At 38.8% G+C, this 26,058-nt stretch overlaps 1 protein-coding gene across 1 annotated transcript in view; it reads right to left on the reverse strand.

Moving 5' to 3' along the window:
- DESI2 (desumoylating isopeptidase 2) overlaps positions 1-26,058 on the reverse strand; it is a 42,885-nt gene that overhangs the window by 11,127 nt on the left and 5,700 nt on the right. The window contains exons 2-3 of the mRNA XM_018060253.1: positions 3,355-3,427; positions 668-761 (exon numbers count right to left, since the gene is read on the reverse strand). Coding sequence (XP_017915742.1) covers positions 668-761; positions 3,355-3,427 — 167 coding nt within the window. The remainder of the gene's footprint in view (positions 1-667; positions 762-3,354; positions 3,428-26,058) is intronic.

The following is a 26,058-nucleotide window of genomic DNA, read 5'->3' on the forward strand; positions in this document are numbered from 1 at the left end:
TTCACTTGGAAACTATTATAGGCCTAGAAGTTTCTTAAAGCTCCTTGAAACTAAGATTCTAAATATCACTTTAAGTATAAAAGTTAATTAAGGAATGACAATTTGATTACCAGCATTAGAAGTAGGTTTTCGGTGCTGTTGATTACTCCCCAAGGCTCCAGAGCACACTCATATCTATACATTTTAGGTCTATCAGTGCATATAATAACACTACTTTCTCAGCTAATCTAGATTATTTTAGTTAGTTCAAGTTTATAAATAGTGTCTCTTTCACTGGGAAAATGAAGAGATTTTAAAGAGTGTTAGGTAGGTCACAATCTTTCCTCCATCTCCCTCCAAATAGGAGACTGAGGGAAGCAATCATTAGATAGGAAAGTCTGTTAAAGCAAAATCTTACATTAAGGTAAAAACATTTGTAAAGCAGACAAAATAACTTCCGTGGGTCCTCAATAAGAGCAACAGACTAGCTTCTTTCAGGCACATTATCTGGCTGATTACTATTTTTACACAACAACTTAGATTTGATTTTAAAGCATTAGCAACTAAAACAACATTGAAGAACCACTTTAACTTCCTATATTTTTTAATCTACAGAATGAATTCTGTATGCCTGAATACAAGTTTTGGCACCTAAGACAGTGTAATAAAAATTATCCTCCCTACTTACTTAAATTTAAATGTTTCTCCTAGTTCAGAAGCATTTCCTGGGGAAATTTCAAATATTCCAGAAAAGGGATAAGGATGGCCACCATAAGCAAATTCTGAAAAGAGAAAACTCATGATTCTTAGTATTTATCACATAAAATTTAACCAGTATGCTGAATTAGATTTAATAAATAATGAAGATAATACTGATACCATCTAAATAGTTTTCAATTTAGTAATGCTTTCACAAACATCTCATTTAGCTATGACTTGTATAGAACAGTTGACGCCAAGACTTGAAACTCTAATAAAAGATGCTCAAAGGTAATTCTGACTTCTATGTTTACTTTATAATGGCTAGAGGAGAGTGCCTAACACTCAAAAGAGAAAAAAGTTCCTGTGTTTCCCTACCATGCCAAAGTATGTAGGTGGTCAGTTCAGTGTTGTGCCATTTAAAAATTAAAGTGGTCAAATTTCAAACTTGTTATTTTACTGGAAAAACTGTCTAATAACAATGAGTTTTCAAGGTTCTTGGGATTAAGACTCTTGGTTTATCTTTGATTAAGAATGAAACGTTAGGAAACCAGAAAAATGGAATTCAATCCCTCTCATTCAAGAAAAAATCAGCTGAAAAATTAACATACACAGCCACTGAAACACAGACACACACACTCCACAGCACATCTGTAAGTGAGGAGACAGCAACTTGTATTATAGTGAATGTACATCCAGATTGATCAGATATAAACTCATCCAGAATAAAAATGAACAATGGTTTCAAATCAGGAAGGAAATAAAATTTCTGGTGACAATTATGGTATGAGATACTTTGGTATTTAAGTGGAAAATCGTAGTAGACTTAAAGAATTCTAAACAAATGCTTAAATTACTAGTCACTTAAATTTATTAAATATAACCTTAAAGGTTTTAGAACAAGGCATGGGAAAGAACAAGGCAATTCTAAGTTTACTTTTGATTCAGATCTTTCATAAGAAACAACAATAATGTAGAATAAGAAAGCATTTAATTCTGAAACATATAACTTTTTAATAACAGAACTTTATAAAACGTAGATAAGGTTAGATATGGAAAAATATTTTGATTTTTAACGTTCTCAATTATAGTAAAATTGCAGGCCCACTTATTCATCTATTCAAGAAGCAATAATTCACTTTTAGGAATGTAGTTGGTTCAGGTTTTACTCTTTTGAATCATGTTTCTAATTATTCATAAGTCATTTTATGAATGGGAACAATGATTAGGCAGATAAAAGGAGAAGGGACTAGTATATGAGAATACTTGGGTTCAAGTCTTAGTTTTGTTAATTAGCAGTATGACTTTCTGCAGGTTTGAGCTCTAGTTTCTTCATCTGAAAAATGGATGCCCATGCTACAATCTACCTCAGAGTAGTGTGGTCATGTGGTTCCAAAATCTGTGGCACTTTAAAAACTGTAACATACCACTCAAATTCAGTTAAAAACAAACATTCAGGCAACTTTGGCAAAAGCCACATCAAACAGGGAGCAAGCCCACAGGCTACAATTGCACCTGTATCAATACACCAACCACTGGAACCTCCAACACAAACCCCTCTGCTTTCTGGTAGATGGCAATCTTCCAAGTAAAATGGAGCTTATATGGCAGATTTTTATAGCCAATATTTAATAGGGTACGCTGAACCTAGAAGAAGCTAATTTAGCATATAAAAAGGGGACAGTGAAACAACACACTGACACATGTAATCAATGAGCCTTTTCCTTGTATTAGCTAAGCTGGTACCATGGGGTCGCAAAGAGCCAGACAGGACTTAGCGACTGAACAACGACAAATGTAGTCTTCAGGGGTAGCTGGGAGGAAACTGCAGTGGCATAATCTAAGAAGTCACAGAGACTGCCTAGCTGAAGCCAATAAGAGCATTTCGCTACAGGGTGAGCTTATGATTCGAACTAGTACATTATGACAGCCTTGGTGAAATCAGCAGCGTGATCTGTCTTATGAACAACATTCTACTTACAACATGGTCAGGAGATTATCTTGTACCAAGAGAGAGAATTAGAACAAAGGAAAAAGCTGTTGAAACAGAGCTGCTTGGTTTGAGTGGTTCCAGCTACGTTTATCGTAATGAATGGTAATAAAGAATAAAAAGGGCTCAATTAATGACAAAGGCCATCACTCTTAAGCAAAAAGCAACATGTATTCAAAGGCAGGATTTGCTTAGTAATATTTTTAAACTTTATAACTATACATTTGTAGGTCTACAAAAACAAGTTACAGAAATTCCCTCAGGAAATTGGTATTTCAAAATTGACGTTTCAGCACCAATCCTTTTCCAACCAAAATGATTATTTATATCATGCTATCTTTTTAAAGTGCAAGGTTTCTTAGGAAGGTCAATATAGATTAAGGCAAAACTGTGATGGTGTAACAATCTCAAAAGGAAAATATTTTTTAAGACACAGGATTTAGAATAAAAGATAACCAAATCAATGTACACGTGTGTACTTTGAGTACTTTCTCCTCAAATACATTCAATTTTGGGCATTTTTCTCATATACAGTATAAACAAATATGGGGAGATTTTCCCCTACTTTCTATAATATAGTATGGTACTTTAAAAAAAAAAAAGGGAAGAGTTACAGTCATGATTTTACAACCCCTTTAAATGAGAAAAATCTTCAGGAAGTATGTTTAGACTGTGTGCACACATACCTCTGCCATATACTTCAATTCCTGAATGAAAAACTCCAATTCCGATGGAAGAGGTGTATTCGTTCATCCAGTACTAGAGGGGAAGAAAAGATTCAGTATATTTTTCATTTATAATTCAAATCCAGTTATAGGAGGCTACTATTTCCTGAATCTTTTACTGAATATTCAGGCCTTTCTAACCCTATTTCTTGGTATTTTCCTTACAGCTCTGAAATTCCCATGATAACGGCACATTCAGTCCTATCACTGTGCCTTTGATTGTTCCATAGGACATATGGAATGCCTTCCTGCGTCAAAATCAAAGTGAGCTCAAAGTGACAGATGCTCAGTCATGTCTGACTCTTTGCAAACCCATGGACTGCCTACCAGGCTCCTCTGTCCATGGGATTTCCCAGGCAAGAATACTGGAGTGGGTTGATACTTCTTCTCCAGGGGATCTTCTTGACCCAGGATCAAACCTGGGTCTGCCGCATTGTAGGAAGATTCTTTACTTCCCTTTACCAGGGAAGCTCAACAATCTCATTAGCAATCAGAAAAATGCTAGTTAAAACAATAAGCTACCATTCTTTTTTTTTTTGGTCTGCTTGGCTGTGGGGCCTTAGTTCTCCAACCAGGGATTGAACCCAGGCCCTCATCAGTGAGAACATGGAGTCTAACCAGTGGAAGGCTAGGGAACTCCCTACCAGGTTTTTGTTTTTTTTTTAAATCTATCAGACTGGCAAAGATACAAAACATTGCTAATACTTAGTGTTGGTAAGGATGTCAGAAGATACTGCACAAATGTGAATCAATGACAATTAATTTTCCATTCCACTTCCTGGAAGGCAGTCTACAGAAATGCTTGAACATATGCAGAGACATGTCCTAGGATATTAACTTCAGTTATCTATAGCACTAAAAACTGGAAACAATCTAAATACCAGTAGGAGAATGGTTACAGAAGTGATGGTAAATCCATATGATGAACTATCATACAGCTACTAAAAAGAATGAGTTACTATAAAAGGGCACTAAAAATATACCTAAGACACATAAAGTAAAGACACCAGGTCATAATACATTACCTGTAACAAGATCACATTTTTGTAAGTTAAATAAATAGGTCCTGTGTGTATGTTTACAGGCTAAATATAAAACAAAACAAACAAAACTACCACCAATTACAACAAAAGAAAGTTTGAAGCATTACAGATCAAACTGTTAACAGTTTGGGGGAACAGAGAAATATAGCATGGGGGTGTGAACACAAGGGTGTAAAGACATGAATCCCCCTCCCTCCTCCCTCCCCACAACAACCCTCCGGGTCATCCCCGTGCACCAGCCCCAAGCATGCTGTATCCTGCATCGGACATAGAAAAATGTTTACCCAAATCTATTTGTTCAGTGGTTTTCTGACAGCCAACTTCTAGGACTTAAATTGTCTTTTCCAATTGAGAAACCTCATTGCTTACACTGTTTACAATGAATAATTTGATCTACTATCTAACTTCCTTAACAATGGCACCTACAGGTTTTTGTTCTAGATGCAGACAGCTCCTATGTAAAGTTACGTTTTCTCTTTTTATGGTGTGAGCACCTCTCTTTCAAAATAGAATATTTTCGAAAAAGAGAGAGATACATAATAGTTGTCTGCAATAATCAAAAGATTTTAAAACTTTTAGTAAATTGAACATTTATTTGTATTTAACATTTAACATCACTATTAATTTTAACAATTTATCTTTTGTTGACCAGTAAATAGCCTCCTCAAAGTGCTTTTATAATAGATTTCTATAATGGAAATCTAAACGTTTTATTAGGAGAGAGAAAGGTTTCCATGAAAGAACAAAAACAAAAACGCTGCACAGTGACTTTTGGCCAGAAGAGTTAATACAGGTTTAGGATGGGAAGGTACTTGCCAGGGTGGGGAATCCTAGACTCAGAAACCTTTTACTCTCTGCTCTTCCACAGTTGAAAATAATCTCCTCTATAGCACTTCTGCATGTTGCCTGGGTATATATACTATATATACTGCTTTGGTCTGAAATTTCCCTGCACTCAAGACTTTACGTTCTAAATACAAAAGAGTATGTTTCGATGCATTCTATAAATTGGAAAATCAATAAAATGAGAGAGAAATCCATCACCTAAAAATCCGGTCAGTCCTTTAAAGTTTACCATGAGAGATGTGACCTACGTAAGGCTCTGAAGAACTGCTGAGACACTGTCACGAGAAACGAGCCTGCAGCTCTGCAAGCGCAGCGCCACCTCCACACACAAAGCGGGGCCCTCAGGCCAAGGGTTTCGGCTCAAGGTTAAGGAGGCCTGCAAGTTGCTAGGAAAAGGATTTCTTAACCCAGAGATATTTCTTTGAACAGTATTAAAAAGCAGACGTTAACCACTCTTAACATGGTTTCCCAAACGCTCTGTCTCAATATTCTGAGCCAGGCAGGAATTAACGCTGATGTTTAACAATGAGGGACTCAACAGTTCTTTGCATTTTAAGTATCTTCTATCCCTAGAAAGGGCCCCAAAGGTAAGAATTATTTTCTGGATTAAAGTAACTATTTACTAGTTAATAGATCTATGACTAGATATTTCTACTGACCTTAAAAAACCAATTATAAAGAATACTATGAATAATTGTGCACTACCAAATTGGATAACTGAAATGAAGAGAATAAATTGCTGGGAAGACAGGCTATTGAGGCTGAATCGAGATAGAAAATTTGAATAGATCTATAATTAATGAGAATGAAGAAAAGAGAATGAACTGGTCATTTTAAAGCTATCCTACAACCAGGGGATTTGGTGCTAGTGGTAAAGAGCCCGCCTGCCAATGCAGGAAACGCAAGAGATGCGGGTTTGATCCCTGGGTTGGGAAGACCCCCTGGAGGAGGGCATGGCAACCCACTCCAGTATTCTTGTCTGGAGAATGCCAGAAGAACCTGGTAGGCTACAGCCCATAGGGTTGCAAAGAATCCAACACAACTGAAGCTACTGAGCATCCACACACCAAGTATTTAAACAAGAACACTAATTCTTCACAAACTCTCAAAGGACAGAAGAAAAGGGACCATTCCCCAAGTCACTCTATGAGGCCAGCATGAATTGGGACACCAAAACCAGACAAAGACATCATAAGAAAACTACAGGTCAATCTCTTATGAATACAGATTCAAAAATCCTCAACAAAATACTAGCAAACGGAATTTGGCAACATGTAAAAAGGAACATACATCATGACCAAGTGACATTTATTCTAGGAACAGAAAGTGAATTTAGTATCTCCCCAGATCAATCAATGTAATATACCACATCTCTAGAAGAAAGGACAAAGAATCCACTGCTTTCATGATCAAAACACTCAACAAACTAGGAATGTAAGGATCCAGGATCAGGGGTCAAACCTTTGTCTCCTACACTGGCAGGCAGATTCTTTGCTACTGAGCCACCTGCTTGTTGGTTATCTGTTTTAAACATAGCAGTGTGACATGTCAATCCTAAACACCCAACCTATTCCTCCACCCTTGCCCCCTGGTAACCGTAAGTTCATTCTCTGTTTCTGTTTTGCAAATATGTTTATTTCATATATATATTTTTAGATTCTGTATATAATACATGTACACACACACATATATATAATACTCTGTAATATAATACAAGTGATATTGGTCTTTGTCTGACTTCACTCAGTATGATAATCTCCAGGTCCATCATGTTGCTGCAAATGGCATTTCATTCTTTTTTAATCACTGAGTAATACTGCACTGTACATACGTAAAATGTTACAGCAGTTTTGGAAAAGTCTGGTGCTTCCTCAAATATATTAAGCCTAGGGTTACTATGCTGCTGCCTCTTAGTTGCTCAGTTGTGTCCAACTCTGTGACCCCATGGACTCTAGCCCACCAGGCTTCGCTGTCCACGGGGATTCTCCAGGCAAGAATAATGGAAAGGGTTTCACTCCTGGGTTTATGCTCAAACACATGAAAACACATATAAAAAGCTGCCATCAACGTTCACAGCAGTATTATTTACTACAGGCCCAAAGCAGAAACAACCCAAACGTTCCTCAGCTAGTGAGTGGTAAACAGTGTGGCATACCTTTATTACATTATTTCTCAACAAAAAGGAAAGAAGTTCCTGATGCATGCAGCAATTGAATGACTCTTGAAACTCTTGAAAAATTATGCCAGGTGAAATAAGTCAATCACAGTGTATGATTCCATTTATACGAAATGCCTAAAATAGGTAAATTTATACAGACAGAAAATAGATTAGTGGCTACTTATGACTGGGAGGTTTGCAGAGAAATCAGGAGTGATCACTAATGGGTATGGGATTTCTTTCTGAGGTGATGAAAAATGACTAATATTGAATGGGATGATAGCTGTACAATTCTGTGAATGCCCTAAAATCCACTGAATTGTACACAAAGGGCGAACTGTGTGATAAGTGAACTATGTCTCAACAAAACTGTCTAAAAAAGGCTGCTGCTACTGCTAAGTCACTTCAGTCGTGTCTGACTCTGTGTGACCCCATAGACGGCAGCCCACCAGGCTCCCCTGTCCCTGGATTCTCCAGGCAAGAACACTGGAGTGGGTTGCTAGGAACAGAAGTAAAAGATCTACTAACTTGTACCAAATGGTAAAGAGCATATAATTTCCACAGCTGGCAAACCTAAACAAAAACTCTTCTATAAATATCATGAATCCTCCAAGGACAAAATTTCGTTCAGACAGAATACATACTTTGTTCTTTTAAAAAAGTGTAATTTGGCATTATAACAAAGTTTCCTCTCTGTTAGCAAAGTGAGAACCAAGAAATTCTTGAACAAAAAAGTTTCCATTTTCTTGTCCTTCTTCTACGAAATAATCCAAAATATAAACTTTAGTGAAAGAGAAATAAAATATACATATTATGAGTATGGGACTTGATGCCCACCCCCACCCCCCCAAAGTGAAAAGACTATTAGCTACCTTAAAGCATTTCTAATGAAAAACTCAAAAGATGGTCCAATCAGTTCTTGAACTCTTGTTGTTTGGCCATTAAGTCATGTCCGACTCTTTGCAATCCCATGGACTATAGCCTGCCAGGCCCCTCTCCTAGTCAAAAACCTTTAACTAGGTTATTCCTCAAATTACAGATTGCCTTCCTAATTTCAGACAGCTGCCTTCAAAACCATGTGAAAAACAGACTGTAAACAAATAACAACAAGAACAGGAAAAAACTGGCAAGTCCCTGGCAGTCTGGTGGTTAGGACTTTTTGCTTTCACTGCTGAGGGCACAGGTTCAATCCCTCGTCAGGGAACTGATATCCCACAAGCTGCATGGCATGCCCCCCAAAGACAGAAAACAAAAAATAAAACCCCAAACTCTAAATATATATATATGTATTCTGGTCAGTCACCTCTCATCTATAACAGCAGCACATTACTGAAGAAATTAAGTAAGTAAATTCAATGTTTCTCCTTGGTGTGATTAAAAAATTTTTTTCTGAATGGACTCCAAAGAAAAAGGGAGTAAAACTTCCACATAAAGTCCGTCAGAGTGAGAAATGCTCTCCAAATGTTCCTGTTTCTGTTAGGGCTTCCTTGCGCTATTATTAGAGAACAAGCCTGGAAGGCTTATTACTCTTTAAAAACTGGGCAGGCTGCCTGCGGGAGACGAGCGTTTAATTCAAGGTCAGCAAGCCTTATCGAGTCCTTCTGCCTCAAAGTCCTGCCAAGGCTATGCAGACAATATGGAGGATGCCTATTTTAAGTGGAGATGCATGATATAACTGTAAACAAACAAACAAACACAGCAGTCTCTCGGTATCTGCAAGGGACTGGTTCCAGAAGCCCCCCAGACTTCCCAGGCAGAGATGCTCTAGACCCTCATTTGAAACGGCATGGTAAAGGCAGCCCCCTGCATCTGTGGATATGGAGAGAGCTGACTGCATATGAGGACTTAGTCTTTTACTGAATGATTTTAGCTGTGAAACTCCCCCTAAAATGACTTGCTGTGGGGATTTACTCATGTTGAGTAATATTATCATCTCACAGTTTAAGATTTATAGCAGTGTTTCTCAATGCTCCTCTAATTTGATTTCCATCCTTTGTCTTTAAAAAATTATTTACCTACCACTGCTGAAACATTTCACACGGTATCTGTAGAATAAACGTCTTCTCACAAAGCTCAACAGAGCTTCTCAAACTCACTATGTGGAAATTTATGCTTTTGTAGAACCATAAAACATTGATATTTTCCAACAGAAGATGTATTATAAATATGCAACATGAAATCACAGCCAGGAATATGTATCCATGAAAAACAAACAAACAAACCAAGCTGCTGAATTAGACATGACTGGATGTTAGCAAGATTTTTGTTAATTTCTGTTGGATATGTCTTCATTGATTTTGTTGTCTAAGTAGCAGCAGATGCCAAAAGTTTTAAACTTACATACTTGGGGAAAAAGGACAATTTTATTTAAAGGCTTAGCTTTTTATTTGAATTGGGAAAAGACCACTTTTATTTCTAGAGTTGGGTCCAAGTCTAAGAGTATAACCAGTATTCACAGACTAGTTGAATACACTGCTCTGAGACAACTGCAGAAGCTGGGGTGAAGAGGTATATACATAGGGACACTGGGGCCAGCCTGCAGAGAAAGTTTACCACACAGGGCTGTGTGAGGGCAGAGTGACACGGAACACTGGGGGTGATCCACTAAAGGAAGCTTTATGTTCAAGTTTACCCAAGGCTGACAACCGTATAATCCCTGAGGGATTATATGAAGATCAGACGCTTTCATCTGAAAGTTGGTTTACAATGTGATTCTTCTCAAACTCTTCCCAATATACCAAAGGAAAACAGTAAATAAGCCAGCTGCTACCACAAAACAGTCTCTCTCAAACCATGAAATAACAGCAGAGATACCATAAACACGTCCATGTCAACCATCTATTAAGCTATTTGGTCAGCTTCATCTAACACCATCATTCCCTTAGGATCCAACAGGAAAGCTCACAACATCTCTGTGTTCCAGTCTGGATCACAAGAACATTGTTTCTCTCATCTTAGAATTTACTTGAGTTTACTGCTTGGATAGAAAAAGGCTGATCCAAGCATCACAACGAACAATGCTGGAGCATTTGAACTATAGTGGAAAGACACTAGGCTGAGTGTCAGGAGATGGGGGTTCTTTGCCTTGGTTTCTTCACAGATATTTGGTAACTTTTTTTCAATTTAAGTTTTATTTTATATTGGGAGTATTGTTGATTAACAATGATGGGTTAGTTACAGGTATACTGCAAAGTGATTCAGTTATACCCATGTAAGTATCTATTCTTTTTCAAATTATTTTCCCATTTAGGTTATTTTACACAATATTGAGTTCCCTATGGTATACAGTAGGTCTGTGTTGGCTATCTATTTTAAATAGAGTGTATATGTCAATCCCAAACTCCCAATCTATCCCTCCCTGACTCTGACATCTGGTAACTTTTAAAGGTTCCCAATGTCTCAAAAAGAGACACTGATTCCAATTCACACCCTTGGTTCAAATTCTCACTTCACTATCTTACTACTTGTGTGATCTGCGGAAAGATCCCTATCCTCTTTGTCCTTATTTACAAAATGGGGATAATAAACAGAGTCTTCCACAGAGGACTACTATGAGAATTAAACACATTAGCACGTATAAAGTACTTAGAAGAGCGCTTGACCTACAACAGACATCAAGTGTTAGTGGCAGCAAACACACGTTGGTAGGATTTTTCCCTCATACTCTGCTCTACACACTGATAAAGGGCTGGATGCACATGTAAATAGCAGACTGGTTCTGGCGATCTGTTAGTTCTCAGAACTTTCAAGATTCGGGAGTTATGTCACATTACCAAGAGCAGTGACTCACTAAACTGAATGGAAAACCATGGCAGAGTTAATTCGACTCTGCTTTATGATACCTATAAGCAATTATTTATCTTCTTGAGAAGTACAGATCTAAGTAAAAGGTCTCTGTAAGGCAGTGGTTTTATGGGGTTCTTATATATTCAAGAAGGACATGAGCAGAGGACTGGAGAACTAATCTCACTTTGGTGTTAGGACCTTCCAGCCTTGAACGGCTTAAATCCACAGAGACGGCAAGTCAACGAAGAGAAGAGGGCCAAGGGAGGACCGCTAGAACATGTCTAACCCCCCCTGATACCTGCAGTGTCACTGAGGGTTAGAAGGCTTATCAGAATATTCCAGAGTATTAACATAAAAAGAGGAAACAATTCACAGAAAAATCATCATCTTGAAATATATGGGAAAGCAATAAATACATAAATAACTGCAGCTACTTTTGAACTCAATCTTGCTTCAATGCAAAAAACTGGCCTAAATATTTCCATTTATTATTTCTAAAGCATTGTTTACACAACTGAACTGACTGTACTATATTACAGTCATATGTTTAAATGTTAAGTTCTTCTGATAGAGAACTTTCATTAAACTTCATTTTAGTCAGTGATTTATTTTATCAACTTAATAAAATGTTATGCTTCCTGCTTGAAAGCAGCAACTATGATAAATGCTATCTCCCTAGTCTGGAACTTAAAACATTTAATATAATCACTTAGAGTCTGGGTCTGATTTCCTTACAAGGCATATTAAGTGATATAAGTATAAAGTATGACTGTTTCCCCTAAAAACTAGAATCAGTGTTCATGGCATTAAAAGTAATTTACTTTATTCCCCCCAAAAGGTGTTTAGGACAAGATATTTCAATTACTGAGTTAAAAATCCAAAATAAACTGTGACAAGTAGAGACTGTGGGTAATTATTATAGTGCCTTCTCATATAAAACTGTCCTTGATGTTCACACTGTTAAGCTACCTTATGAAGTCTTTTTGGTACCAATGGATATATTCCAAGATAATCTTACCACAAATGCTACTTAACAGTAAATCATATTAAATGCTTTCTATGGTGCTTTAACAACAGGCTGGTCATAAACCAGAGACAATAAAATTGCACCAAATGAACTGAGATTTTCCAGTATTTTTTTAGATGAAATAATGAATACCCATCTATGTCTGTATAAGAATTATATAGTATAGATGCTATTTTATTACTATTTGTAAGAAAATGTCCCATCTCTTCACTACCAGAAAATATTATCTGATAAGCACATGGCTGACTTTCTCTGTCTTAGGGAAAAGAAAATTATCTACATATCAAAAACATTTTCATTTCAAAATTATTTACAAATTGTTGATAACAGTAATTACAGTATTAAGCCTTAATCTTTCGGAGTATGTAATATCTCCTGATTATGAAAGATTTGTCAGTAGTCTTTTAGTTACTAGGGTTTTACTCTCAAGTCTCAGTTCTGATGATAAAATTTAAAGTTAGCCTAAGACTGACAATATAGCCAAAATAAACATATGCACAAAAGCTATGGCCAAACTTCCTTGTTTGCTGGGACAATCTAAAGTTTACATTTGCTTCAACATAACTATTTAGACTGCATCTTCAAAGTTAGCCTAAGACTGGCCTTCTTAGGGACTGTACTGAGTCTTAAAAGCTCCTAAGTACTGTCCTGATCTCATGAGTGTGAATATGCCTAACATGATATACTGGCATGATAATATATATATATACTGACATGATAATCTAAAAAGCAAAGAAAATGCGGTGACATGTATTTTGTACAGGGCTGAAGTTTCCTCCTCTTTATTGATTAGGCAAACTAATTCTCAAAAACAAATTACTATGTTTACCAAAAGATCCAATTTCTAAAACCCACAACCAGCTAGATACAAGATGACTCTGAAGTAAGTTATTTAAAGGAGAATAGATTTTTAAAAGTCAAATCAACAGTGAACCAAATGCGCCATGAATATTTTCAAGACTAAACCTAATTTTATATGATCCACAGTTTGACTCTACTAGTAGATGGGAAGAGGGTACTACCAGTTCTTGGTCCTGAACCACAACTATACCAGAAAACCAAGTTCTTGGCAAATCTCTCCTAGCAAGAACTTAATTTAGTTGTGTGAAATATTTTGGTAAAACATTGAAACTCCTTCTAAGGAGCCTATTTGTATCTGACTATCCTCCTGGACTGGGTTCTAAAACTGCATGAGATCTGAGACCAAGTCTTACTTTAATCTGTACCCTCCATGTTGCTCAGTGTATTGTATTACACTGAGATCATTCAAATTCTTGATCAGCTGAAATGTAGCAAGGAATATGTAATCCTTTTTCCTTTGTCCTATCCTTAAATGTGACTCATGGGAAAGAGCATGCGAAAAAGCAACGGAATTCCAAAAAACCCCATCTATTTCTGCTTCACTGACTACGTTAAAGCCTTTGACTGTGTGGATCACAACAAACTATGGAAAATTCTTAAAGAAACAGGAATACCAGACCACCTTACCTGCCTCCTGAGAAACCTGTATGCAGGTCAAGAAGCAACTGGACAGGTCAAGTTAGAACCGGACATGAAAGAGACTCATTCCAAATTGGGAAGGAGGACGTCAAGACTGTTTATTGTCACCCTTCTTATTTACTTTATATGCAGAGTACATCATGTGAAACGCCAGGTTGGATGAAGCACAAACTGGAATCAAGATTGCCGGGAGAAACATCAATAACCTCAGATACACAGATGACACCACCCTTATGGCAGAAAGCAAAGGACTAAACAGCCTTGTGATAAAAGTGAAAGAGGAGAGTGAAAAAGTGGCTTAAAATTCAAAACTCAAAATTCATGAAAAGAAGATCATGTCATCCAGTTCTATCACTTCATGGCAAATAGATGTGGAGAAAATGGAAATAGTGACAGACTTTATTTTCTTGGGCTCCAAAATCACTGCAGATGGTGACTGCAGTCATGAAATTAAAAGATGCACGTTCCTTGGAAGAAAAGCTAGGACAAGCCTAGACAGCATATTAAAAAGCAGAGGCATCACTTTGCTGAGAAAGGTCCATATAGCCAAAGCTATGATTTTTCCAGTAGTCATGTATGGATGTGAGAGGTGGACCATAAAGAATGCTTAGTGCCAAAGAACTGATGCTTTTGAATTGTGGTGTTGGAGAAGACTCTTGAGAGTTCCTTAGCAAGGAGATCAAACCAGTCAATCCTAAAGGAAATCAGTCCTGAATATTCATTGGAAGGATAGATGTTGAAGCTGAAGCTCCAATACTTCAGCCACCTGATGCAAAGAGCCAACTCATTAGAAAAGACCGATGCTGGGAAAGATTGAGGGGAAGAGGAGAAGGGGACAACAGAGAATGAGATGGCTGGATGGCCTCACTGACTCAATGGACATGGGTTTGAGCAAACTGAGGAGATAGTGAAAGACAGGGAAGCTTGGCGTGCTGCAGTTTGTGGGATTGCAAAGAGTTGGACACTACTTACCGACTGAACAACAACATGGGAAAAGAGGATGTCCACTCTTTTACTCATTCAAGAAATATGTATTGAACACCTACGACACCCTAGAACTAGCAATACAGACTCAAACATAACCAAGTTTCTGCTCTCTTGGAGATTGCATTCTTGAAAAGTTATCTTTTAAACTGCAGGTGTAAAACTCATTTAAAAATCCTGAAATCACTTCAGTGGGCTGTGCCAGTATTATTTTTACTGAATGAAACAATGTGGGCTTCTCAGGTGGTGCCAGTTGTAAAGAACCCACCTACCAACTCAGGAGACACAAGAGACTTGGGTTCGATCCCTGGGTTGGGAAGATCCCCTGGAGGAGGGCATGGCAACCCATTTCATTATTCTTGCCTGGAGAATCCCATGGACAGAGGAGCCTGGTGAGCTACAGTCCACAGGGTTGCAGAGAGTCAGACATGACTGAAGTGACTTAACGCACGGAACATAGTGGATTAGAACTTATCAGAGGACATCACATACACACCGAAGTGTTTCCTAAATATCTGGTTTCAGTTACATGTGTGTTTAATAAGTATTATATAAAATGTTTATCTTAGTTGAAAGTGAAGGTTGCTCAGTTGTGTCTCTTTGTGACACCATGGACTATATAGTCCATGGAATTCTCCAGGTTAGATTACTGGATTGGGTAGCCATTCTCTTCTCCAAGGGATCTTCCCAACCCAGGGATTGAACCCAGGTCTCCCGCATTGCAGGTGGATTGTTTACCAGCTGAGGCAGAAGGGAAGCCCAGGATAAAATTGAGAAATGGTTCTAGATGGTTCCCCTAAATTGCATCTCAGTTTAAATCTTATTTAAAATTTTTACTTACCTGCAAAGCTATAAATAAAGTTAGACAACTTTGATTAATAAAATGTATGGGCGGGGACTCTGCTAGACACCGGAGATCTAAGGATGATCAACTCACAGTCCCTGTCCATAAGGAACTCATTAAGAATGTAAACAATCCCAATTCGGTAAGTGTTAAATATATGTATATATCATAAGTAACTCATTTTTTGGATGTCACTCTAACACGTGCTTTCACTTACTCTGTCTTTCATAATAATAGTCCACACAAAATATGTAAATCACTTTTGTGATATTCAAGCAAGTAACTTGCGCCCAAGGCCACATAATAAGTGGCTAAGTCGTACATAGAGCCCAGGTTTCTTTGCTTTCATCTACTGCTTTTTTAAATCACATGACTACTTCCTAGATAGTCTCACGTGGCTTTGGTTTTCTTTACATAGTCTTGAAGTGTCCTGAACAACTTCAGAATAAGATGGAAATCATTACTATTAGTTCATCGTTTTTCTAAAGTGTGAAATTTTGGTGACCTATCACGTACCATCACAAATAAAAACAGCCATCATTACTCTTTGCCTAAATGCCGTATGATATGCCCACCTTACCTAGTTTAGTAATGTAGAGACCTCCTAGCCTGGGAACTATAACTAACCTTCAAATGTGAAGGAGAGGGAAAATCTACAAGATGTGCTCCTTTCAGAAACTAGAAACTTCCACGGTACTGCAGCCAGACAACGCTTTTAATACTGTTCAGCAGATTACAACACACACAACAGATTACCCTGAGGCCTGCTGGAGACAATGACCATGTTAACCTTATCTGGTGGCTCATTTAACTCACTGTTGGACAGTGAGTTAGAAAGTACAATCACGCTATGGTATACAAACCAATCTCAAGCTAAACTGTTTTAATTTCCATAAATACTTCAAGACTTATAAATTACTTCCATTAAGTTCATGCGGCAGAAAGGCTGAAGACTAGCTGTCAACTCTAACACCTAAGGGGATAAAAAAGGGTGCACAATTAATCCCAATTTTATATATTTAGGATGACAGAGATCTTGGAGATAGTGTCAAATGTACAATAGCCCACTTGAATAAAATCTAGATTATTAATTTTTTATACGATTTTACAAGTTGGTTTTCCATTTACAGTTGTAGAATATTGACTATATTCTCCATGTTATATGATTATATCCTTGAGCCTGTCTTACACCCAACAGTTCGTACCCACTCCCCTACCTCTCTATTGCTCGACCCCTTCCTAACTGGTAACCACTAGTTTGTTCTCTGCATCTACCACAACCTGCTTTTAATGCCTCAACTGGGGTAGTGCTTTGCTCTGTGTACTAACTCTCCTTCAGATAAAGTGAAGAAATCCCCAAAATCAAGCTGTTAGGTGTTGCAACTACTGAAAGTATACGAACAAAGCTCACTTAAGCTTTTACAATCCTGCAAATAACAACACAAGCAATAACAATAGCTAACACTTTCTAGTGCTGCTCATGTGCCAGGTATCATTCTACGCATCTTATATAAATTGACTCATATGATCCTTATAAAAACCCTATGAGCCAAGTACAGTACTACTCCCATTTTATTTATTTTTTGACCATTTGGCATGTGGAATCTTAGTGCCTTTACAAGGGATGGAACCCGCATCCCCTGCATTGGAATCAGGGAGTCTTAACCACTGAATGGCCAGGGAAATCCTATTCCCATTTTAGAAAGAAACACTAGCACAGAGAAGTTAAGTAATTTTCCCAAAGTCACACAGCTGAAAAGCAGGAGGTAAAATACAAATCCATGCAACCTAATGCCAAGGCTAAACCACAAAGACAAAGAACTATTAACACATTTCACTACTTTCAGTAACAGACTGTAGGCATGACCAAGGCGAAGGCAGGCCGCCTCAGCCTTCTTTCTCATATTGATACTCTTGTTCTGAGCCAGTGTGGATGTTCTGTGACTCTCACTCGCCACCCGACTGGCCAGGGAGACCTGTCAGACACCTGAGCAATGCAGAACCCTGCATGCACGCTTCTCCATCCTGCAAGCAGCCGCCACGAACAAGATGACACAGTGGAGGAAGAAACTGTTTCAGAATGACAAGTCCTAGGGGAACCTCAGGTTAAGTCCAAGAAACCTTTCTAAAGTACTGTAATTACTATGTACCAAGCTCTGGGAATAAAAAGAAGAATAACACACTGTCTCGACCCTCAAGTTCACTGCAGACAGAATAACTTAGGAAATGCAAAAAACTGCTTTTTTTTGGTTGACCATGTCACGTAGCATATAGGATCTTAGGTCCCAGACCAGGGATTGCACCCATGCCCCCTGCAATGGAAGCGAGAGCTACCAACCACTGGACTGCCAGCGAAGTCCTACTGCATTATTGTTTTGATACCCACAGACAAAAGAGCAGGTCAGAATGGATGTGAACTGAGACATCACAGCTCTTGCTTGCTTTGCTATTTGTTAGCCTCTTAAAAGTAATAAATAACTTTGGAAGCTGATTTAAAATGACATAAACCCCCAGGCTGAGAGCATGATGGGAACATCACGGTACAATATGGTGGACAGTTAACAGGGGTAATATTGAAGTATCCCACTAGTTCTCCTTGATTCAAATGGCTAAGAGCTGGAAAATATTACAGCATATTTGTATGCTGACTGGAATGAAAGTAGGGTAAAAAAAAAACAAAACCAAAAACTGGAGAGAACAGATGAAGACAATTCTGACAGCAAAGTCCTTGCATAGTAAGAGTAAGGGTTTCAGCACAGAGTGGAAGGCTTGACCTCAGACAGGCACATGGGCAATTCAGTCCCATTCCACATAATAGGAGGGAGATGAACAGTGGTAGTGGAAGGATGAGAACATTCTCTTTAATTTTTTTTTAATTTAAATGAAATAAGCAGTGACGTCATCAGCTGAGAGTAAAGAAGGTGGAAGGAGAGCATGAAATACTGCAATCGCCTTGGAGAGTGGGTAAGTCAGTTGACCAGAGAAATAAGGAAATGTTGCCAAATGGCATTTAGGGTCCTCCTGGGGTTTGCGGTCATGATTTTAAAGTGAGATTAGTCTGTATGGCTGTATATTTTTCTCTAGCTGCATCTGGCTGCTGAGGTGTTGAGTAGATGTAGAGTTCAATTTAACTGCAGCTGCTAGACAAGTATGACAGAGGGAGTGATTAAAATGGTAGGCTGCAGAACCTAACTCGGATGGGGCGGTGGGAGTAAGGAAGTGACTATTAAGGAACTGACTCATGTAATTGTGGGGGACGGCAAGTGTGAAGCTTGCAGGACAGGACAGCAGGCTAGAGAGGCTGGGGAGAAGGGATGTTACAGCTGTCTGATGCAGAATTCCTCTTTCTTTAAAGGATCTTGGTCTTTTTTCTTAAGGTCTTCAACTGATGGGATGAGGCCCACCCACAGTATGGAAGATAATCTGTTTTACTCCAAGTCTACGGATTTAAATGTTTACCAAATCTAGAAAATATTTTCACAGCAACACCTAGACTGTTGCTTGACTGAAAACTGGGCTCTCTATATCCAGTTGACACATAAAACCAACCATTTACAAAATCATTTACAGAAAAGGATGAGGCTGTAGGGGATGTTTAAAAATCACTACCCATTCACGGGTTCTGAAGAGCACAACGAAACTAAGTTTATTGATATGTGTAAGACTAGGACAAATAAAAAGAGAGATATAGCACTTTTCATGGATGAGGGGTGCTATATGGTGGTTAATGGCACAGATTTTAGTGTTAGAGCTCTTAGTTCAAAACTGCTCTACCCACATGTGCCCCAGCATTCATCGCAGCACTGTTTACAATAGCTACGGCATGGAAGCAACCTAGATGTCCACTGGTGGACGAATGGGTAAGAAAGTTGTGGTATACATACACAGTGGAATATTACTCAGCTATTAAAAAGTACACATTTGAGTCAGTTCTAATGAGATGGATGAAACTGGAGCCTATTATACAGAGTGAAGTCAGTCAGAAAGAAAAACACCAACACAGTATATTAACGCATATATATGGAATTTAGAAAGACGGCCTATATATGCAAGACGGCCTATATAACAACGACCCTATATGCAAGACAGCAAAAGAGACACGTATATAAAGAACAGACTTTTGGACTCTGTGGGAGAAGGTGAGGGTGGGACAATTTGAGAGAACAGCACTGAAACATGTATATTACCATATATGAAACAGATGACCAGTCCAAGTTCAATGCATGAAAAAGGGCACTCAAAGCCGGTGCACCGGGACAAGCCTGAGGGATGGGACAGGGGTTCAGGATGGGGGGACACATGCACCCCCATGGCTGATTCATGTCAATGCATGGCAAAACCCACCACACTATTGTAATTAGCCTCCAATTAAAATAAATTAATTAAAAAAAACCTGCTCTACCACTTAAGGCATGAGTCTGAGCAGGCTCTTCAACTAAGTCTGTTTCACCAAAAGGGATACAAGAGAATGGCTTATTACAATGGTTGGCACACAGAAAATACACAAAACTGTTAGCTCTTACTATTACGGGAAAAGACTCTACTGTAATCTATTCTCCCCAAAAATTATACACAAATTTAGTGTCATTATACTTCAATTTTCAATGAATTTTTTGATAAACTGATTTTAAATCCTGTTTGAAAAATAGGTATGTGGAGGAAAAAAGAGATGTCTGAAGGAGAATATGAGAAACTCATCACCAGTCATCAAAACACAGTAGAATACTACAGTTAAACACCTGTAATGGTGCAGGAAGAGGTAACTAAATAAATGAATAGAAGGTCAAGAAATAGACTTATATAGAATGATAATTTAAGACAGGATAAATGTACCATGTACCTCTGATGAATGTGGGGACTCACGGATCATTCATTAATTAGCACTGGCTTTTCACTTGGGAATAGAAGTATAAACTCTTTCTGTAATTTTAGGCTAGTGGAAGCCTTTCTAGGGATGACATGAGGCTGAAATATCATGAAACTTTAAAAAATTTTATGGGCTACGGGGTATATAGCTAAAGGAACTGAAAGCAGAGACCTGGAACTGATATACCCACGGTCACAGCAGCATTATTTACAATAGCTAAAAAGTGAAAGCAAACAATGTCAATCAACAGATAAACGCATAAACAAAATGTGGACTGTTATTCAGCCTCGAGAAGAAAAAAAACTGACACGTGCTACAGCAGGGATGAACCCCGAGAACACTATGCAGACAGAAACACGTCAGTTACAAAAAGACAAATAGTGCATGATTCTACTTGTAGGAGGCATCTGTTCAGACAAAGAAAGTAGAACGGTGATAACCAGGGACTGAGGGGAAGGGGAAGTGGGAAATGGCTGTTTAATGGGTATAATTTCACTTTTGAAAGATGACAAAAAGCTCTGGAGACTGGCTGCACAACAGTGTGAATGTACACTGAACTACATAGCTAAAAATGATCACGACAATAAATTTCATGTATACTTCAATAAAATTAAAAAGAGAGAGACAAAAAAAGTATGGAATTTTTTCAGAGCCTCATAAAGTAGTCCTAAAAAAGAAAATGAGTAGTAGCCACAAAAACTTTGGAATGTCTATAAACGGAAACTGGCCCAGCCATTTACTAAATATATTGTAAAATTATAATAATTAAAATAGTGTAGTAATGAGACTAATCAATTCTGTACGGGCAAGAATTCAATATTATGATAAGGATGACATCACAATTTGGCGAGGCGAGACTTTTATTTCAAATAATGTGGGGTCAATTAGTTAATTTTTCAGTTTTCATTTCATGGGTAAGGGACTATCACAGTCAAATACTAAAATACATTTCAGATAAATAGAAATGAAACTGTTTTACACATATCTGGTTTCCCTTTATTATTGCCCTGCCTTTCTCATAGTTTAATACTCTGAATATTCACTGGGCTGACGCTGAAGTTGAAGCTCCAATACTTTGGCCACCTGATGTGAAGAGCAGACTCAGTGGAAAAGATGGTGATGCTGGGAAAGACTGAAGGCAAAAGGAGAAGAGGGAGGCAGAGGATGAGATGGTTAGATAGCATCCTCAATCCAACGTACATGAATTTGAGCAAACTCTGGGAGACAGTGAAGGACAGCGAAGCCTGGTGTGCTGCAGTCCATGGGGTGGCAGTCAAACCACTTAGTGACTGAACACTAATAATAATATTATTTTGGCAGTCTTCTCTTTATATTCTAATAACCAACTGGGTGATATATGAATAATAGTGCTTTGGAATTTAAATATCTTATAGAAAATCTTGACAGTCAACAAATGCAAAGTATAACTTGTCTTAAGAAAAATCTGTTTAACAAAAGAATTCACCTAAAATAGTAGGCTCTCCCTGGTATTTAAAAGTAATTTATTAAGTTTCACTAAATTCTATTTTGTTAACTTTATCCCTCATCACATGACCTTGGGATTGATATACATTGCACCACTGTAGTTTGAAGGATCTGCAGTCATTAACACGCTTGGACCCTTAATATCTGAGTACTTGTCAATCATAAAAAGCTTCCATACTTTACTTTTTGAATATGTTTGACTCTTTAACAACATAGGAACACCTGAAATGTAGACTTTATTTTTCCCAATAAATATAGTCAGCCTTTGAATCCAGTTTCTGCATCTGTGCACAGGGAGGGACAACTATGGGATCTGAGCATCTGCAGATTTTGGTATCTGGGGTGGGGCCTGGAACCAATTCCCCCAAGGATACTGGGGGATGACTGAACATCAGATTTTCCATTTTAAGTTACTAGGTTAGCATTTATTCCATGGCAAGTCAAAGGACTGCTGAAAGGGAACCCTGAACATTTTGGGGTTTACAAAATATCTTTCACAGATGGTGTGGTAGGCAGAATGACTTCTTAAGATGTCTAGATCCTGGTCTACTGAACCTGTGAATATGCTATACTACATGGCAAAGGGACTTTCAGAAGTAAAGTTATAGACTTCAAGATAGATATTCCCCTGGAATACCCTCGTGGGTCTCATCTAGCTGGGTCTCCTGCACTGCAGGCAGATTCTTCATCATCTGACCCAACAGGGAAGCCCTTAAGATAGATATTCCCCTGGAATATCCTTGTGGGTCTCATCTACTTATAAAACCCCACAAAAGCAGAGAACTTCCTCTGGGTGGATGTGGAATCGATGTGGCAGAAGGGGAGGCCAGAGCTATCTAAAGTGTGACAAGGACTCAATGCGTTATTGCTGATTTGAAGATGAAGGATGCAGGTGAGGAATGCAAGAGGCTTTAAGCATCTGAGAGGGGCCTGGCTGACACAACAGGAAGGAATGGGACCTCAGCCCTACAACTGCTGGCAACTGAATTTTCCTAACACTCTAACAGGCTTGGCAGCAGATTTGTCCCTGCAGCCTAGGCCAACTGACAACCTGCTTTCAAACCTTGTGAGACCCAGAAGAGAGGAACCAGCCTAGTCTACCTGGACATCTGACCTAAGCAAGTGTGAGAGAATAAATCTGCACTGTCATAAACCACTAAGTTTGGGGCAATTTGTTATTGTGGGGATATAAAACAAACATATAGAGGCACTGGATTCTTTTACATTCTAAACAACCCCCCCTCACTGCCCCCCGCCAAAAAAAGGAAGGAAAAAAAAAAAAGCAGATACTGTTAGGGATAACATAAGAGGGCAGACTTATGACTGTCCTTTTTTTTAAAGCTAGATCTGTGGGTCACTGTTTTTAGAACAAGTGGTAGGAAAGTCACTGGTCCAAGAAGCATACTTGGTACAAGAAAATTAAGACTAGTTTCTATTAACCAGTCCCTATTAATCAGGAATTAGTTCCTATTAATCAGATACTGACAACATTTTTGGAGGGATTATCTTCCAAGGAGTGACTAACACCCAAGTTCAAAGAATAAACCAGTTAAGAACATTTCTTCAGTGTAGTTCCACAGTGTTTAAAACAACCTCCCTCCCCCCGAAAAAAGCTATGCCATAGAACAATAATTGATATTTTTTCCTATTCTATTCCCCTTCTTGGTCACCCAATTCCAACAATAAAGCTAAAATCCTACAATAAACTAAGTAAAAGTACAGGAAAAAAAAAAAAAAAAACCAACCCAGAAACAGGCATTTGACACAGGAGAAGAGGGATCAGATGACTTTTTCATACCATTTAAGTACTGGCTCCATTCCTAATAAAACTGCCTAGTTAAAATCCCACTCATTTAGTAAGTCTTACTTACAGAACAGCTTCTAGTGACAGGCCCTGTTCTAAACGCTGGTGACAGTACAGTGCTACCAAGTAGTTTCCCCTTCACGGATCACTGCCTTGCTGTGGCAAAGGGACCTGCGTTGCTCGATGAAGCTATGGGCCGTGCCGAGCAGGGCCACCCAAGGCGGACGGGTCCTAATGAAGAATTCAGACAAAACGTAATCCACTGGAGGAGGGAGTGGCAAACCACTCCATTAGAACCTCATGAACTGTGTAAAAGGACAGAAAGATATGACACCGAAGCATGAGTCCCCCAGGTCTGAAGGTGTCCAATATGCTACTGGGCTACTAACAGCCCAGAGAGAAGGAAGCGGCTGGGCCAAAGTGGAAACGACGCTCAGTTATGGATGTGTCTGGTGATGAAAATAAAGGCCTATGGTGCAAAGAATGGTATTGCATAGGAACCTGGAATGTTAGGTTCATGAATCAAGATAAATTGGACGTGGTCAAGCAGAGATGGTAAGAAAAAACATCGACATCTTTAGTTCACATCAGTGAACTAAAATGGATGGGAATGGGCAAATTTAATTCAGATGATTATTGTATCTACTACTGGGGCAAGAACCCCATAGAAGAAATGGAATAGCCCTTATAATCAACAAGAGGGTCCGAAATGCAGAACTTGGGTGCCACCTCAAAAACGACAGAATGATCTTGGTTCATTTTCAAGACAAGCCATTCAACATTACAGCAATCCAAGTCTATGCCCCTGCCTCTGATGCCAAAGAAGCCGATCAGTTCTGTGAAGACTCAGAAGACCTCCTAAAACTAACACCAAAAAAGATGTTCTATTCAATGGGGATTGGAATGCAAAAGTGGGAAGTCAAAAGATATCTGAAATAACAGGCAAATTTGGCCTTGGAGAACAAAATGAAGCAGCGGAGAAGGCGATGGCACCCTACTCCAGGACTCTTGCCTGGAAGGTCCCATGGACGGAGGAGCCTAGTGGGCTGCAGTCCGTGGGGTCGCTGAGAGTTGGACATGACTGAGCGACTTCACTTTTCACTTTCATGCATTGGAGAAGGAAATGGCAACCCACTCCAGTGTTCTTGCCTGGAGAATCCCAGGGACGGGAGAGCCTGGTGGGCTGCCGTCTATGGGGTCGCACAGAGTCGGACACGACTGAAGCGACTTAGCAAAGGCTAACTGAATTTTGCCAAGAAAATGTATTGGTCATAGAAAATACCCTTTTTCAACAACAGAGGAGACGACTTTACATATGGACATCACCAAACGGCCAATACTGACATCAATTTGATTATATTCTTTGTAGACAAAGATGGAGAAACTGTATACAGTCAGCAAAAACAAGACCTGGAGTTGACTGTGGCTCAGATCACCAGTCATCAGCTTCTCATAGCAAAATTCAGGCCTAAAGAAAGCAGGGAAAACCACTAGGTCAGCCAGGTATGACTTAGATCACATCGTCTATGAATATGCAGTGATGGTTAATGAATAGAGTCAAGGGATTAGATCTTGTAGACAGAGTGCCTGAAGAACTCTGGATGGAGGTCCGTAATACCGTACAGGAGGCAGCAAACCAAACCATCCTAAAGAAAAAGAAAAGCAAGAAGGCACAGTGGTCATCTGAAAAGGCTTTACAGCCAAAGAAATAAGAGAAGTGAAAAGCAAGGGAGAAAGAGAAAGGTACACCCAACTAAACGCAGAGTTCCTAAGAGCAGCACAGAGACAAGAAGGCCTTCTTCCATGAACAGTGCACAGAACTAGAAGAAAACAACAGAAGGGGAAAGACTAGAGAGCTCTTCAGGAAAACTGGATATATCAAGGGAACACTGTGCCCAAAGATGGGCACAATAAAGGACATAAACGGTAGAGACCGTGCTTGTTTAATCTATACGCTGAGAAATGCCAGGCTAGATGAGTTACAAGCTGGAATCAAAACAGGCGGGAGAAACATCAACAACCTCGATATGAAGAGGATACCACCCAAAAGGCAGAAAACGAAGAGAACTAAAGAGCCTCTTGATGAGGATGAAGGAGGAGAGTGAAAGAGTCGGCTTAAAACTAAATATTAAGAAAACTAAGATCATGGCATCCGGCCCCATTACTGCATGGCAAATAGAAGGGGAAAAGGTGGAAGTAATCACAGATTTCCTCTTGTGGGGCTCTAAAATCACTGTGGATGGTGACTGCAACCCTGAAATCAGAAGACATTTTCTTCCTGGCAGGAAAGCTATGACAAAGCTAGACAGTGTGTTAAAAAG

This window comes from Capra hircus, chromosome 16, assembly GCF_001704415.2.
Source record: "Capra hircus breed San Clemente chromosome 16, ASM170441v1, whole genome shotgun sequence".
Classification (NCBI taxonomy): Eukaryota; Metazoa; Chordata; class Mammalia; order Artiodactyla; family Bovidae; genus Capra; species Capra hircus.